General features: G+C 43.6%; 1 protein-coding gene across 1 annotated transcript in view; it reads right to left on the bottom strand.

Annotated features, from left to right (window-relative positions):
• The window catches only part of LOC106539422 (urokinase plasminogen activator surface receptor), a 14,674-nt gene extending 7,115 nt beyond the window's left edge, over positions 1-7,559 (bottom strand). Inside the window, exons 1-4 of the mRNA XM_087727910.1 lie at positions 7,478-7,559; positions 4,927-5,040; positions 3,597-3,632; positions 1,999-2,145 (exon numbers count right to left, since the gene is read on the bottom strand). Coding sequence (XP_087584036.1) covers positions 1,999-2,145; positions 3,597-3,632; positions 4,927-5,040; positions 7,478-7,559 — 379 coding nt within the window. The remainder of the gene's footprint in view (positions 1-1,998; positions 2,146-3,596; positions 3,633-4,926; positions 5,041-7,477) is intronic.
• Between the last annotated feature and the right edge of the window lie 8,168 nt (positions 7,560-15,727).

Below are 15,727 nucleotides of genomic sequence, written 5' to 3'. Positions count from 1 at the left end.
ACTTCTGAATCCCACCACTGCCATAGACACTAACCACTAAGATTCAAAATCCTACCACAATCAAATCAGCTTTACTGCCTTGCAAAACATCAGACATGAGTGAGAAAGTTCCTGGAAAGGTGATCTAAAATATCCCGGCCACAACAGAGAAAATCTGCCTTCAAGTCCATGTCTCCTTCACCTCTTGAAGGATCAGGACTTTAAGGATCTCCTCCCTAGGGGATCACCTAAAAGGAGTAGACTCCATCTGCAGGAGTCATCTGTAGGAAGGTTATTTTGAGATATCCTAGAACTTCATCCTACAGAGCTTGAGAAGATAAAACCTGCCCTTTGATTTGATTTTTGGAAGCCTTTTGCTAACCAGTGAAATGTCCAGGATCATTTTGTGTTTCAGAAAAGCTAAAACTCTTGTTAGCATTTTGTAGATTGTTTTAGATTCTTATTAAATGTTCATTCGTTAACATATATTAACTACAATAATAATAATGAAATGATAACCTTAATTAGTAAAAATAACTTGGATATAAATTGTAATTTGGGACTTAGGGAAAAGACCTATAAATTTTATTTATAAATTCTTATTTAGAGCTTGCTATAAAGGTATAATTTCTTTTGGGCCTGATGAGAGGAGAGGTGATATAAATAGTAAATAATTTTTAGTTAACTACAATAATAACAAGGAAATGTTAATGGATAATGTTTAATGATGTGTGTGTGTGTGTGTGTGTGTGTGTGTGTGTGTGTGTGTGTGTGTGTGTGTGTGTGTTAGTAGTAGTAGTAAAAGCAAATTGGATATAAGCTTTAAATTGCGAGTTGGGGGGGGGAAGGGAGGGAGAATGCTTAGATATCTTACTAACTGACTTTATTTCAGAATATGTTATAAAGGTGTAATGTTATTGGAGGTTTATTGAAATTGCAAACAAATGCCACTAGGTGCTTGTGTCTTTAAATACAAATGATTTTAGATAAAAGCACATTTAAATAATTGTAATTAAATGAGAATTGTGGTACAGCGATAGTAAAATACATAATTTTTTTTTATTTAAAATGTACGATTCAATTTGAATGAAGTATATATATGTAATGATTGTGGAAGAAACACACGAAATGTATTTGTAACCAATTGACACGCCTTTCTACAAGATGTAACGAAAGATGATTCTGTTTTTGTGTGTGTTTTTGTTTAATTAAAACAATAAAACTTTTCGGGGGGAAAAAAAAGAAAAGCTAAAACTCTTCAGCTTGAATGTGTCCTCCAGAGGTGGGTTCCTGCCAGTTCGCACCTATTTTGTAGAACCAGTTCGTCAAATCTACCGGACCGGTTAGAAGAGGTTCCACCAGTGGACCCGGAAAGCAGGCCACACCTACAGAAGAGGTTCCAAAAAATTTTGAACCCACCACTGGTCCTTGGATATGATTATTCTACACTATCATGCTCATATTTATAAAACTCAGTGCCTCTGTGAAAGGTAAGGATGGCTACTGCGTTTGTGGTGCAATCAGAACATTGCGTGTGTTGAAGTTGTTTTAATGCAAACCAAAGATGCCTTTTAAAAAACAAGTTTACATCCTATTCTTATGCATGCCAGTGCTGTGTGTGAGGTAATTTAAGGTGGTTCTGATAAGTGTCGTCGGCATCTTCATATCCGGTCACATGGGCGGCAAGCCACTCCCACAAAGGAGGCCACGCCCACAGAGTAGGTTCGAACAATTTTTGAAACCCACCACTGGTGTTCTCCCACCATTTTTCTCCACCATAATATTGCCAGATAGGTTGGGCTGAGACATTGACCCAAAAACACTGAACTTCCATGGCTGAGAGTGGATTACTATTTAAGTCAACTCAAGTCCCATAATCATTAGAACAACAAAGTTGGAAGGGACATTGGATTGGTTCCAATGTCCAACACCTTAAATGTTACATCATGTTGGTTCTTATTGTGTTTCTTACACTTCTCACTTGCTCAACAGGTTGATGTTCTAACTTCTTGTACTTACCACCTGTGAACCGGATGTTGCAGAGATTAGAGTCACAGTAATACGTGTTGTGTACTTCATGGTCGTCCTCAGAATAGATGTTAGCGGTGCGATTAGATACGCCTTCCCCTGAGCAGCCTTTCATCACATACTCGGCGATTTCTAAATCTGGGGTTTAGAAATACATGGAATTAAGTAGGCCAAGAAAATCAGTTGAATTCCTGTTGTAAGCCCTTCTATTGTGGCTTAGAGTTATGTGAATTTTTTGGCCATTACAATTTGATTAACAAACCATAAACCCAAAAAATTAAGCTGAACATGACGGTTGAGGGCAATTAGAGATAGCAGAAGATGAGCTAAAAGCAGCTCCATAGGATTTATGTAGAATTGATGCCACTAACTGATTTTTTTCTGCCTTAAAATACATTTTTTTAGATGTTTAGTAGTTATTCTCTAAATATTTTATAAATAAAGCACAACAATTACTATTTGCATTCAGGTTTAACCAAATCAGGTAAAGATTGGAGTTTTATCTGGCTTAAACCACATTCAAATTCAGTCAGTCTTTCCTTTATACTCCATTCCTTGAATGGAGTTGGGTTTTTTTTGGTTCTGGCCCATCTTCCTCTCATATGAAATAAATTAAGAAGGTTGCTTGTGAGCATGTGTAGAGGGGAGTCCAGTCTCCTTTTAAATAATCACAATCAACCAACAAATGGATTGGTGTTTTTAAAATCAAAACACTCCCTGTTCAAGTTGAACCCTGTCTTTCTCAATCAAAATTAATCCATTGGAATTGGATAATCTGGAAGATGTTTTTGAAAGGGAGATAGAAGTATGGGTGGATATTCAGGAGATCTGGCACTTTAGGAGGATAGAGATGGGATAAATATTTAGGTGGGAAAATGAAGATACAGAGGCTGACAGAGACAATGATCCAAGAGAGGAGTATGGGAGAAAAGCCAAAAAACGAATAAGAATTGATGTATTAAAACATCAAGAGATGCTTTAAAACATCAAGAGATGCTTTAAAACATCAAGAGATGCTTTTCAAGAGATGATGGTTAGAACAGAGCTTCCCCCCCCTTTTTTTTTCTTTCTTCTGTCTTCTAATATAATGATGGCCTGATTCAAAACTAGAAATAGAGGTAGAAATAAGAATATACACGTTTATATAAAGGCCTATGTCTTAACATAAAGATGTGTATTAACATTAGTATTAGTAAGAGTGACCTGACCGGAAGACAGAATAGAGGTAGAAATAAGAATTAGGGGAAATATAAGTACGGTAGTTATGATTTCTATATAAATAGAATATGTAATAAGTAGATGGAAAGATGACAGGTTGAAAGATGGTATTACTATCTATGTTCAAGAAGATTATTGACATTAGAATAATAGAACATTGAAATATTGAACGACTACTTTAAAATAATCAAGTACATTAATATTAGGATTATATAAGCAACATTGATTAATGCAACAATTGACTGCTGTTTTTTGTATTAATATGAACCATACCCAGAGACCAAACTGTTTATGTATTGATGTTGAACTATTTTTAAAAATTAAAGCCCAATAAACTTTGAAAAAATAATAATAAGCGCCATCCAACTTACCTGGAAGCAAAAATACTCCTGTATAGTTGTTTGTATCTGGAAAAGATTGGGAGCCAACATGGTTAATAAAGGATGCAGGAGTCCATCACACTCAAAATTTGGATTTTGTAAATGTTCCCAAATTGGCCATGTTGAGCTAAAAACTCTAGGAATCAACATATGGGACTGACACCAGATTGGGGAAACTGGAGTTCTCCAGGTGTTGTTGGTCTCCAGCATCTCTCAGACCCAATCAGTGATGGCTACTAGTGACTAAAAATATTAGGGTTCAAATTGAATGCATGTAGAAATGCTATAGGTACCGCCATCCCTCAATTATGTAATCCCTGACTAGCAGGGGTGGGTTCCTGCCAGCAGTACTACCGGTTCGGCACCCGAAAAAATTTACACGCTCACGCGGATGCCATACACACACTCAGTGCACGTGCTCATTTGCGCCTAAAAAGGTCAGCACATTAAAAAAGGAAAAATAATTACATTTTTTCAATGAAGATTGTTCTGCGCATGTGCAGAACAGAAAATCAAGATGGCGCCACCGAGGATAGAAGTTATTACCTACTCGGCCGAACCGGTAAAAACCCACCTCTGCTGACTAGCCCTCCCATGAGAAGATGAAACAGCCATAGTATGCTGGAGGGATTCCCTGGCTATAAGAGGTCCTGAATTCTCGAGCCATGCTTCTTTCTTGGAGAAGGGTCCGTTAAATCATTTGCTTTCAAAAGCCCAACCATCTCCAAAAGTAATCACTGTTGACAAGAAAGGCCGCCCTCCCCTTCATCTCTTCAGGAAAAATGGAGAATTCCCATCAGCTTCGGGAGCCTCTGCACCAGAGAAAGGAGCATTCAGAAGAAACCAGGATGGGGACTTCCGAAGGACCAAGTGATAGACTGAAGGTGTCTCCATGAAAAGCAGAGTTGATGACTGTGGTGGAAGGAAGAGCCAGTGATTAGACTGGTTCTTCAAAACCTCTATGGACAAGGAGAGGACTTGAGATCACCCATAAGTGTTCCAGACAGCGACTCCTTGCAAGGAGACAGCAATCTCTGGCAGGTTTAGAGCTTTGGGAGACAAGGGAATAGTCATCTTGGTCAAACCGCAGTCAACACTTTTGAAATGACATGAAGTTTGAATACTTTGTTTTCTAATTATTTTTTTAAAATTGCTTGTTAAATGCTAACAAATTTTAGTTCATCCCCTTCCTGTGGAAAGCATTAGTGTACTTATTGCAAGCAGACAAAAATGGTCCATTCTGAACAGAAAGGTGGATATAATTGAAGTAAATAAATATCATAGTAGGTACAGGAAATTGGGGGGGGGGGGGTTTCCTTACAGAAAAGTTTGATGGTAGATGAGAAGCAGGACCGATCCCTTGGCGTACACAATTGCTCTGATTGGACACACTCATGGAACATCCCCACACACTGGTAGCATCGCAGGCCACTCACTACAGAGGAAGAAAACAATAGATAAATGCCAATAACTGTTGGGAAACTGTCAGCCAACCTGGAAGGAGGAGTCAAGTGAGAGCTTAGCTTGGAATCCTTGTGCCATCGCAAGCAATAGAACCTTGACTTCCCCCAAGACACCTGAAACCTTATCTGTTCCTTCCCAGGGAAAGAGAAGAAGGCTGGTAAGATTCTTATAACATAGCTGGTAGATGATAACGTTACTGACTTTTCTCATTCACAAGTAACTCTGGTTTCTTGCACCTGACAATAAAATTTTGGAAGCCGCCTGTCAAGTATTTTGGCCGCTGCCTAGCACAACGCTTTTCTGTGGGTAAACATGGCGTGCGTCTTCTACGTGTGGATTTTTTGTTGTTAGTTTGCATTTGTACGTACCAAAAGCCCATCTCAATTTAACCTGTCACCTATATTATGTGATTGAGTGTTTCCCATTACCTGTTTTCTTGCTTTAATTGCATTTCATAATTGTTTGTTGTGACCTTCCAGCTAAATGAGGAGAAACACCTCTCAAATCAATCAACCACTCACTTTGGTTAATTTATATCTCATTCATTTCAAGGGGAGATATAATTAGGGCTAGCTGGCTATGCTGACACAACAGGCTTATGCTGATTACTAAATTAACTGGTGGTGGGTTTTCTGTTGCTGTTGTTGTTTTGGAGTTGCACAGTTAAGAGATTGAACGACACTTGCTTACCAGCTAGTAAGTCGTTGGTTCATACAATACTCTAAACTACTCCCCTCCACACACACAAAAAACCAGTTTAAACATAACTGGGGCTATGCTTGCTACCTTGGAGGTTCATCAAACCTTGAGGTTCACCATTTCCTCGCTTTTGTTCAGTGGTGGGTTTCAAAAATTTTTAGAACCTCTTCTGTAGGTGTGGCCTGCTTTGTGGCAGTGGCTTGCCAGCCATGTGACCAGGTGGAAGTGGCTTGCCAGCCATGTGACCAGGTGGGAGTGGCCTGGCAGTCATGTGACTGGGTGGGCTTGGCCATCTTGTAAAATGTGGTGAAACTTTCTTAACAACGCTCTTGTTTAGCAACCAAAATGTTGGCTCAGAAACTCCGGCACTGAAGTGTGCAAGTCTTAAAGCTGTCAAGTTACAAGACCCTTGCACTCCTAACGCTTTAGGGAAAAAAAACCAGGGGTGTTCAAACTTGGCAGCTTTAAGACTTGTGGACTTCAACTCCCAGAATTCCTCCTCTCGCTCTTCATCTTGATGATGTGCGGATGGGTGGGGGGGAGGGAGCTGGAACCAGTTCTAAACGGCACTGTAGATTTGTGGAACCTCTTCTGTAAAAGCGGTTAGAACTGGCAGGAACCCACCCCTGCTTTTGTTCTTCTGAGTTTAATGGAGATTTTTTTATCTAACTGGTTCTACTAAATATTTATATTGTATTATTGACCCACAAAAAGGAAATGTTGGGCTCAAACTCAGGAGGAATGTTTTTCCCTGGATCCGTTTCCTTCCAGTCTAAATCTTGAAGGACGTCAACAGAAGCTCATTCCTGAAGAGTACGTGGTTCTCCCTCATCCCTCTGAGAAGCTCAACCCATCCCGACAGGTTTGTTCTGACTGGAAGTTCTTAAGAAGAGATTGGATAACCATTTGTCTGAAGTGGTGCAGGCCCGTGACGGCAAACCTGTCGCACACAACACCCTCTCTGTGGGCACGCGAGCTGTTGTCCCGATTGATCTCTGCCGCGCTAAGTGTGTGCCTCCCACCAGCAAACTGGTCGACGGATCTCTGTCGTGCATGCGGGGGGTTGGGGCACGTACAGGGAGGACATGCATGGGGGCCGGGTCACATGTGCATGCATGGAGGCTGGGGAACATGCGCAGGGGGAGGTGACATGCACAGGGTCGCATGTACATTGTATTTGGGGGGTATGGGTGCATGCACATGTTCACACATTCATTCATTCACGCATTCGCTTTGGGTACTCAGTCTGGAAAAGATTTAGATTTAGATTTAGATTATTTGTATGCCGCCCTTCTCCGGGAGGGACTCAGGGCGGCGAACAACTCAAAGGGGGAAAGGGAACATAGAACACAATACACGTGATTAAAATACACGAAAATCACACAGCCATAAAAGTCGAGAGGGGAGGGGAACTCATCAACCCCAGGCCTGCCGGCACAGCCAGGTTTTGACGGCTTTCTGGAAGGCCTGGAGAGAGGTGAGGGTCCGAATCTCCGCGGGGAGTTCGTTCCAAAGGGCCGGAGCTGCCACAGAGAAGGCCCTCCCCCAGGTGGTAGCCAGGTGGCATTGGCTGGTGGACGGAACCCGGAAAAGGTTAGCCATCACTGTTGTAGGGTATCCTGCCTAAGCAGAGGGTTGGACCTCCAAGGTCCCTTCCAACTCTATTATTCACTTCTCTTCCCTTCCCTTCCCTTCCATTCTATTCTTACCTGCATCCAACAGACAGAAGACAAATGTGAGAATCAGCAGCAGGGTCTTGATCTGTGGGCAATATTCTTCCCATCCTGCCATCTTCCTCGTATGTTGGGATCCTTATAGTAAGAGTCGGCAGAATAAGTAATCAGGCTAGCTTTGATTTACAAACTTGTTCAGCGGGCAAGAGACAAATGAAACAATCTACTATGCACAGACGCAGCGTTTGGCTGGAAAAAAAAGGATGAAAAAATTGTTCTCTGTTCTGGAGATGTTTGCCAGCATTCACCGGTGTTGAGTTGGCCAACAGTAGCAAGATTAACCAACTTATAGCATATTGTACGTGCAATTTTGTTGGCGGTGGTGATTTATGCCTTATTTGGGGTATGTTTTGGTTTTTGCAATGCAGATTCTGGAAATATGCTCGGGGCCCTTTTCCTTCTACCTCTGGAATAACCATCAATCACCTGTAAAGAAGAAAAGAATTCTCATTACCAAGGAAGGCAAAGGGACACGTCCCAGGATAATGATGTGATTGAATTTGGCTCTGTCGCCAGGAACCAGAATTGTTATCGATCCATATAATGCCACATCAAACCGGCGGCACTTCCATATATCTGGGAAAATATCTTCCAGATCTTTTTCTTTTGGCTTTGAAAAGGATGGTCTGCCATTTCCTGACTGGAAACGTCTCCCAGCTTTTTCAAAATCAGCTGAAGTTGGCTAACACTCCTTCAAATGCAACCGCAGTAGAATGCCTGATTTATTGAGCTTTTCGACCCCCAGTAGGCCAACCATAAATAAATCCAAGACAAGAAAAGTTTCATAAGAAAACAGAATGTTTAATTCAATTCCATTTGCTAGTTCTGTGGCTGCTCGGGAAATAGGCACGGGAAGGTTTTTGTGGCTCCCGGTGTTTTCTGTGGGAAACGGGTCCAAATGGTTCTTTGAGTGTTAAAGGTTGCCAACCCATGGACTAGCAATAGCAATAGCAGTTAGACTTACATACTGCTTCATAGGGCTTTCAGCCCTCTCTAAGTGGTTTACAGAGTCAGCATATTGCCCCCAACAACGGGTCCTCATTTTACCACCTCGGAAGGATGGAAGGCTGAGTCAACCCTGAGCCGGTGAGATTTGAACAGCCGAATTGCAGAACTGCAGTAGCCTGCAGTGCTGCATTTAACCACTGCGCCACTTCGGCTCTTCGATTAGGGGACCTCCAAGGCCCCTTCCAGATCTATTCTCATTAATTAATCTATTCCCTGCCCTGTGCAATTTGCACCCCATCCTACAGTTAGAAAGACATTCACTCCCACCGTGCCTGAGTCTTATCCTGTCTCTACCGCCTCAGTAGTTTCCCCAGTCACTACCAGTCCTCAAATTCTCCTCCAAAGCCATCGGTTGACCAAGGGTAAGTGATTTTGTTCTCGGGCACCACCTTAGTAATGGATGGGTTGGTTGCATCACCCTTTCCTCCTGGAGCTGCCAAGCAGGTTTTAGGCCAAGCTGCCTATCTCAATCAGGTGGGAACGAGACTCCGAAAAGTAGGAGTGTACACTTTACCAAGCCAAGCCGGAGAACGGGACCGACTGGAGAAGTGAGAAACAAAACAACGAAAGCAACTCCAGAGCTCATCACCATCAAACTTGCCTCCTTGGCCACAGGTGGGTCATTGCAGGGGTGGGTTGCTGCCAGCATTACTACCGGTTCGGTGCATGGAAATTCTTGCGTGCGCATGCCAACTGCGTGCTCTGCAACGCATACACGTTTGCTCCTAAAAAGATCTGTGCATGCGCAATGCAAATTCTTCTGCGCATGCGCAGAACTGGAAATCAAGATGGTGGTGCCATAGGAGAACCCGTTTGGGGGCGTGGTAGCCCTGGGTCACTGCCGGTTCCGACGACCCATGGCACCAAGTTACTACGGGTTCGTCCAAACCAGTGCGAACCTGCGAGTCCCTTGGATTGCAAGGCCATCCAACCGGTCAGTCCTAGAGCAGATCTACCCTGACTGCTCTTTAGAAGGCCAGATCCTGAAGAGGAAACTCAAAGACTTTGGCCACCTAATCAGAAGGAAGGACGCTCTGTGGAAGAGCCTAGTGATGTTATCAAAGTAAACCTTCGTATAAATTTTGCACTTAGCCCTTTGTTTGATTGATTGACTTTGCAATGCTGCCTGATTTCCAAATGGCTCTGGAGGGCTTCCATAGTTTGAAGTAGAAGAAGCCAATGAGAAGCAAAAGGGCATGTGTGTTTTGACAAAATCACATTGCGAAAGAAAACCACCAGGGACTCAACAAACAGTCTAACTGTAAGCCTGGTTATAAAGCCATTTTTCAATGATTAATGCAACCTTATAAGTTGCCTTATAAAGCTGTGGTTTTCCCAGTTGCAATGGGTGGCCATGAAGGGTGGACCATAAGGAAGGCTGAGCGCCAAAGAATGGAGGCCTTTGAACTCTGGTGCTGGAGAAGACTCCTGCGAGTCCCTTGGACTGCAGGGCGATCAAACCGGTCAGTCCTAGAGGAGATCAACCCTGGCTGCTCTTTAGAAGGCCAGATCCTGAAGAGGAAATTCAGATACTTTGGCCACCTATTGAGAAGGAAGGACTCCCTGGAGAAGAGCCTAATGATTGGAATCTAATCTTGGAAATAATTATGATTTATAGTTCAGTGTGCCATCATCCAGATGTTTAGATTGGATCTGGCATTTTTGCCCATCATTTTGAGTCCTTCCCAAGAAAGCTGTCCCAAGCAGAGCTGCCTTTTGCCATTGATTGATGGCGATTCTATCAATGCCAATAACGTTCCAGTGGAGCTCCAGATGTTTTGGGATCACACCCAAGGTGCCTATATCACTATTGCACCAGGTTGGGGGGATAGTGCAAGAGATGGAGATAACAGCTCACCCTGCCCGGGTACAGCCTATGGAAATCTACCATTTTAAGCAAGCATACAAATAAAACACAGAAGCAACAAATAACGATATTAAATCTAAGGGTGGAAGCTGTGAAATTTGCACCTGGTTACCTTTGCCCAGAGGCAAAACGACTTAGTCAAGGTGAGCGATGGAATGTTTTTAAAAATGCAATTTTTTAAAATTAGTAGTCCTGGCTGAACTCCAAACTAACGTGCCTGAATAATTTGTGACCCATGAAGTATAATACAGCCCTCCAAAAAAACAATTCAGCGGCTGCTGCCCTAGGCAGGCTCTCTCCAATACTTAAAAAGTTCCTCGCTGTTTTGAGATTCCAGCCTGCAACGATTAACATAAAACATGGGACCCTGGAGTGACATACATTTCTTCGTTTCCAACGGCAGTTGAAGGGTGGTACCCCAGGCCAAGATTTTCTCATTGCATAGGGTGGCTCCACACTCCCCAGGATGGTTGAGGGGGTGAGAGTTACCATCTATGCCATCTTCTCAACTTTCCTACTACCTTCACCTATTGGTATATTATGATTTATTCATTGTTTTTAAGCTCTCTCTCTCTCTCTCTTTCCCTCCCCCACCTCCGTCTCTCTCTCTCAAAAGGAGAAATAATCTTAGCTGGGAACAGAGATGCAAGCTGAACTACCCATTGGCGAGGTGAGATTCTTGAATGTTTCACTGATTTGTTCGGATAATTAAATCGAAAACTTGAGATATCAAGCTCTACGCTGTCAATTCTTTGGGGTTATATCAACGTATGAATCAGTGGTGGGATTCAAATAATTTAACAACCGGTTCTCTGCCTTAATGACTAACTGGGTAGGCGGGGCACGGTGGTCATGTGACTGGGTGGGCATGGCCAACTCAACATCACACAGGTTGATGGGTGCTTCGCCTTAGCTGTTACAATGTAATAAGGGTTAACCGGAGAGGCAGTTTCTGTAAGGAGGGCAATAAAGATGAGGCTAGAAACAACACCAGAATGTTTCCTTCCTGCCTTCCTTACAGGATTAGCCCTGTAAAGTGGGGGAAAAAACAAAAGGAGATTTCTTCCAACAACCGGTTCTCCGAACTGCTTAGAAAGTTAACAACCGGTTCTCCCGGATAGGTGCAAACTGGCTGAATCCCACCACTGGTATGAATACAAAGCAAGAATAAAGAAGAGAAAAGCTGGAAGAGAGAAAGAAGAGTGAATATTTTGAGGAGCAGACATTCAACGATTTAAAAATAGTGAGGGAAGTTGAAGCCAAAGAAATAATCCTTTTCCAAGTGTGGTTTCTAGGGGGGTGGGGTAAAGTCCTCAGCAAGATCTCAATAGGATCAGTGATTGCAAACCAGCTTCTCTGAAGGGTATCTATTTTCCCCTAAAGAGTGCAACTGAGGATAACTCAGGGCATATTTTGAGGTCCCATCTCAATTCACGGAAGTGGGAAACAGGTGCAGACAGCAGTTCCCATTGGAAACATCTACCACATATGGGGAGATGAGAAATGCCAAGGTAGGTCCCTATAGAACATGGTTTATCCTCTTCCTCAAAAGTGTTGGGAGACTTTCTTGATTGTCCCAATCAAGATACAGAAAATAAAATAAAATTTGGGGAGACTCCTAGCATTAAGAGATGCCCCTGAGATTACGTGAAAAAGCTCACAAAAATGTTTCTGCACCCTGCAATAGCTCAGGTATCAATCTTAAGAAATCTCACCTTGGACACAGGTTGAGAAGCTATGCACCCACCTACGTGAATTTCTCTTCTTCCAACTGGCAGTGAGTTGACCATTCTCTAGGACCTTTCCTTCATTCCTTCTTTAAAATCCCAAACTGGGCTTCCGGAATCGGTACAGAGGCGAGACAACCGTGCCTGTAAATATAACTTGAACATTCCCCAGGATTTCCAGTTGTTACTCGTCTTCTGCAGATCAAAGGCCCCACCCTGAGTTGACTGCACCTCCTTCATTATTGTAATTAGCCTGCCTCTTTATGAACCAGGACATCTGGTTGCAGCTTTTCCACAAGCGAGGATTTCCCAAATTCAGAGATTTGCAGCAGGAGGCAGGAAAAAAAGGAAAGACTTTCTGCCACTTGTGAGTTAAACACATTTATCATCCTATAACAACGATCGGCAACCTTAAACACTCAAAGAGCCACAAAGGTCTTAAACAGAAGTCCCCCATTCAATTCTGGAGCCGAAGTCTGGTTCCCCCACCATAGAGTCTCCTCCTAGCGCGGCATCCTTTTTCCTCTACCTGTCCTAACTGAAAGCCCCATCAATTGTGGAGCCAACCAACAACAGGGAGCCGCAGGAGAGGGATGAAACAGCCACATGCGGCTCCAGAACTGCAGGTTGCTGACCCCTGTCCTATAATCTTTCCTGGACTAATACCATGAATGTTATCACACCAATTATTGGCTGTGTGTGCTACACACAGTGCATATTCATGCATAACTATACAGCCAGACAGACATATTATATGGATTACTAGAAAACCTGTATGGGGTGGAATGTAGGCTGGATTCCCAGGAGGGAGGGACTGCATTCCAAAGGACCAAGAGACAGTGAAGTTTAGATAGTTTGGTTGGGAGGAAGAGAGTCAAGAAAGTTCCTGCTCAGAGTATCTGGTTGGTATTTGGATGGAGACCAAATTGCTTTTAATTTCCGCTGGAAAGCGGAGAATACAGATAGCCCTTGACTTATGACCACACTTGAGTCCAGCACTTATGTTGCTAAATGAGGCATTTGTTAAGTGAGCTTTGCCCCCATTTTACGACTTCTCTTGCCACCATTGTGATGTGAATCATATCAGCTGTTGAGTTAGTAATCCGGTCGTTAAGTGAACTTGGCTTCCCTATTGACTCTGCTTGTCAGGAGGTCACACAAAGTGATCACACGGCCCCATCCGTCATGAACATGAGCCAGAGGCTAAATGTCTGGATTTTGATCGCGTGGCTATGGGGATGCTGCGACAGTTGTGTGAAAAACATCGTAAGCCACTTTTTTTCCAGTGGGTGTTGTAACTAAATGAACTGTTGCAACTCCAGTACATCTTGGAGAAAGACAATTTCAACCTACTTCTGTACTGTTTCCCAGAAACTGTGTTGTTCCTTTCATTCCCCATTGTTCTGACCCCCCTCATCCCACACCAACTCACACTCTTGAGCCAAAGATAAGTTACGGCATTTAATTAACAGACAGACAGGTCCTTGGCAGCAAACCGGCACAGACAAGCTTGGGCAGCAATCCAGCACAGATAAGCCGTGGCAGTAATCCAGCCTGCCAAGCTCACAATAATGTTCTCCAACATTCGTTCCTGCGTTGACTTCTGCAAGAGGGGCATGTGCACAATCATTCCTTTTATAGTCTGGAGAGGAGCCTAATGACCACCAGATGAGTGCAATTACCTCCTGTAATTGCGTAATTGTTCCTTACGCCTATTAGCTCTCCTGTGCCGGGCATCTAGGAACAACTCCCTTGGCTCCTCCCCACTGCTGACGTCCTGATCACTCTCCCTTGTCTCCTCTCCACTGGTCCAAGGCTCAGGCGCCTCCTGGTGACCAACCAGCCTCTCTGCGCCCTGCTTGGAGTTGGAACCCTGTCCAGGGTCCTCCACATCCTCCAGAGCCGACTCATAGGCGCCCCTCGCTGTCGGAGTCTGGTGGCAGCTCCAATGGCTCCTGCTGGGCCACAACACCCCATTATCCTGTCAGAACTGATGAAGCTTCTTGGATGAGAAGTGAAACGTCTTCCAAAGGAAAAAAAACAAGGAAGCTTGCCTCTTGAAAAAGCACCTTTGGGACAACCATGACCTGGGTGACTGAGAATCTCTACGGACTTTTATCTAAACAATTTGGGATGAACCCCCTTGGAATGGTGTGGGAGTAGGAATGGATTTCCAGAGGAAGAAAATGGCAGACTACAGGAACCACTCAGGTGACCCCCCGAGGACACAAATAAATCTCCCAAGTGCTTCAAGGACCCTCCAAAAGGATGCAAATGACCAGCTGTCTGCAAGGAAGATAAATCCTTCAATTCCCCACCATCCAGTTGAGTGGTTGGATTCAGTCGGTTCGCACCTATTCGGGAGAACCGGTTGTTAACTTTCTAAGCAGTTCGGAGAACCGGTTGTTGGAAGAAATCTCCTTTTGTTTCTTTCCACTTCACAGGGCTAATCCTGTAAGGAAGGCAGGAAGGAAACATTCTGGTCTTGTTTCTAGCCTAATCTTTATTGCCCTGCTTACAGAAACTGCCTCTCAGGTTAACCCTTATTCCATTGTCACAGTGAAGATGAAGCGCCCATCGACATGAGTGACATTGAGTTGGCCATGCCCACCTAGTCATATGACCAATGAGCCACGCCTACCCAGGTGATCATTAGGGCAGAGAACCGGTTGTTAAATTATTTGAATCCCACCACTGATCCAGTTAGAGCTGAAGAAGCTTCTTGGATGAGAAGCGAAAACGTCTTCAAGAGGAAAAAAAAAATCAAGGAAGTCCAGTTGCTTCCTCAAAAATCATCTTTGGGACAACCGTGACCTGGATGACTGAGAATCTCTACAGATGTTTAGCCATACCATTTGGGATGAACCGCCTTGGAATGGCGTGGAAGTAGAAATGGATTTCCAGAGGGAAAATACTGCAGACCGTGGCACGACAAAACCGCGCTCGACTAAAGCGCGCCCGATTAAACCGCGTCGCTGACGTCATCAACAGGGCGACAACAGCGAGTGCAGAGAAAGAAGGGCGCTTTAAATAGCGCTTTGAAAGCAAGCCGATTCAACTTAAGGTAAGCGTTAGCTTTAGGGTTAGCTTTAGGGTTAGCTTTAGGGTTAGGTTAAGGGTTAGGGTTAGGGTTAGGTTTAGGGTTAGGTTAAGGGTTAGGATTAGGTTTAGGGTTAGGTTAAGGGTTAGGTTTAGGGTTAGGTTTAGGGTTAGGTTAAGGGTTAGGTTTAGGGTTAGGTTTAGGGTTAGGTTTAGGATTAGGTTTAGGGGGTTAGGTTTAAGTTTAGGGGTTAATTTTAGGTTTAGCGTTTACAGCGTGCTTCTGTCTCCGCGCTATTGTCGCCCTGTTGATGACGTCAGCTACGCGGTTTTGTCGAGGGCGGTTTAGTCGAACGCGGTTTTGTGGTGGAACCACTGCAGACAACAGGAACCAGGAGCAGCACTCAGGTGACCCTGAGGACACAGACAAACCTCCCAAGTGCTTCACGGACCCTCCAAAAGGATGCAAAAGACCAGCTGTCTGCAAGGAATATCAATCTTTCCATTCCCCAAAATCTAGTCAAGAGCTGAAGAAGTTTCTTGGATGAGAAGCAAAACATCTTCAAAAGAAAAAACAAGAAAGTC

The sequence above is a fragment of the Thamnophis sirtalis genome, unplaced genomic scaffold (genome assembly GCF_051295495.1).
Source record: "Thamnophis sirtalis isolate CommonGarterSnake01/CBP01778 unplaced genomic scaffold, rThaSir2_p1.2 scaffold_13, whole genome shotgun sequence".
Taxonomy (NCBI): Eukaryota; Metazoa; Chordata; class Lepidosauria; order Squamata; family Natricidae; genus Thamnophis; species Thamnophis sirtalis.
The sequence above is the reverse complement of the archived record's forward strand: the minus strand, read 5'-3'. Positions and strand labels throughout refer to the sequence as shown.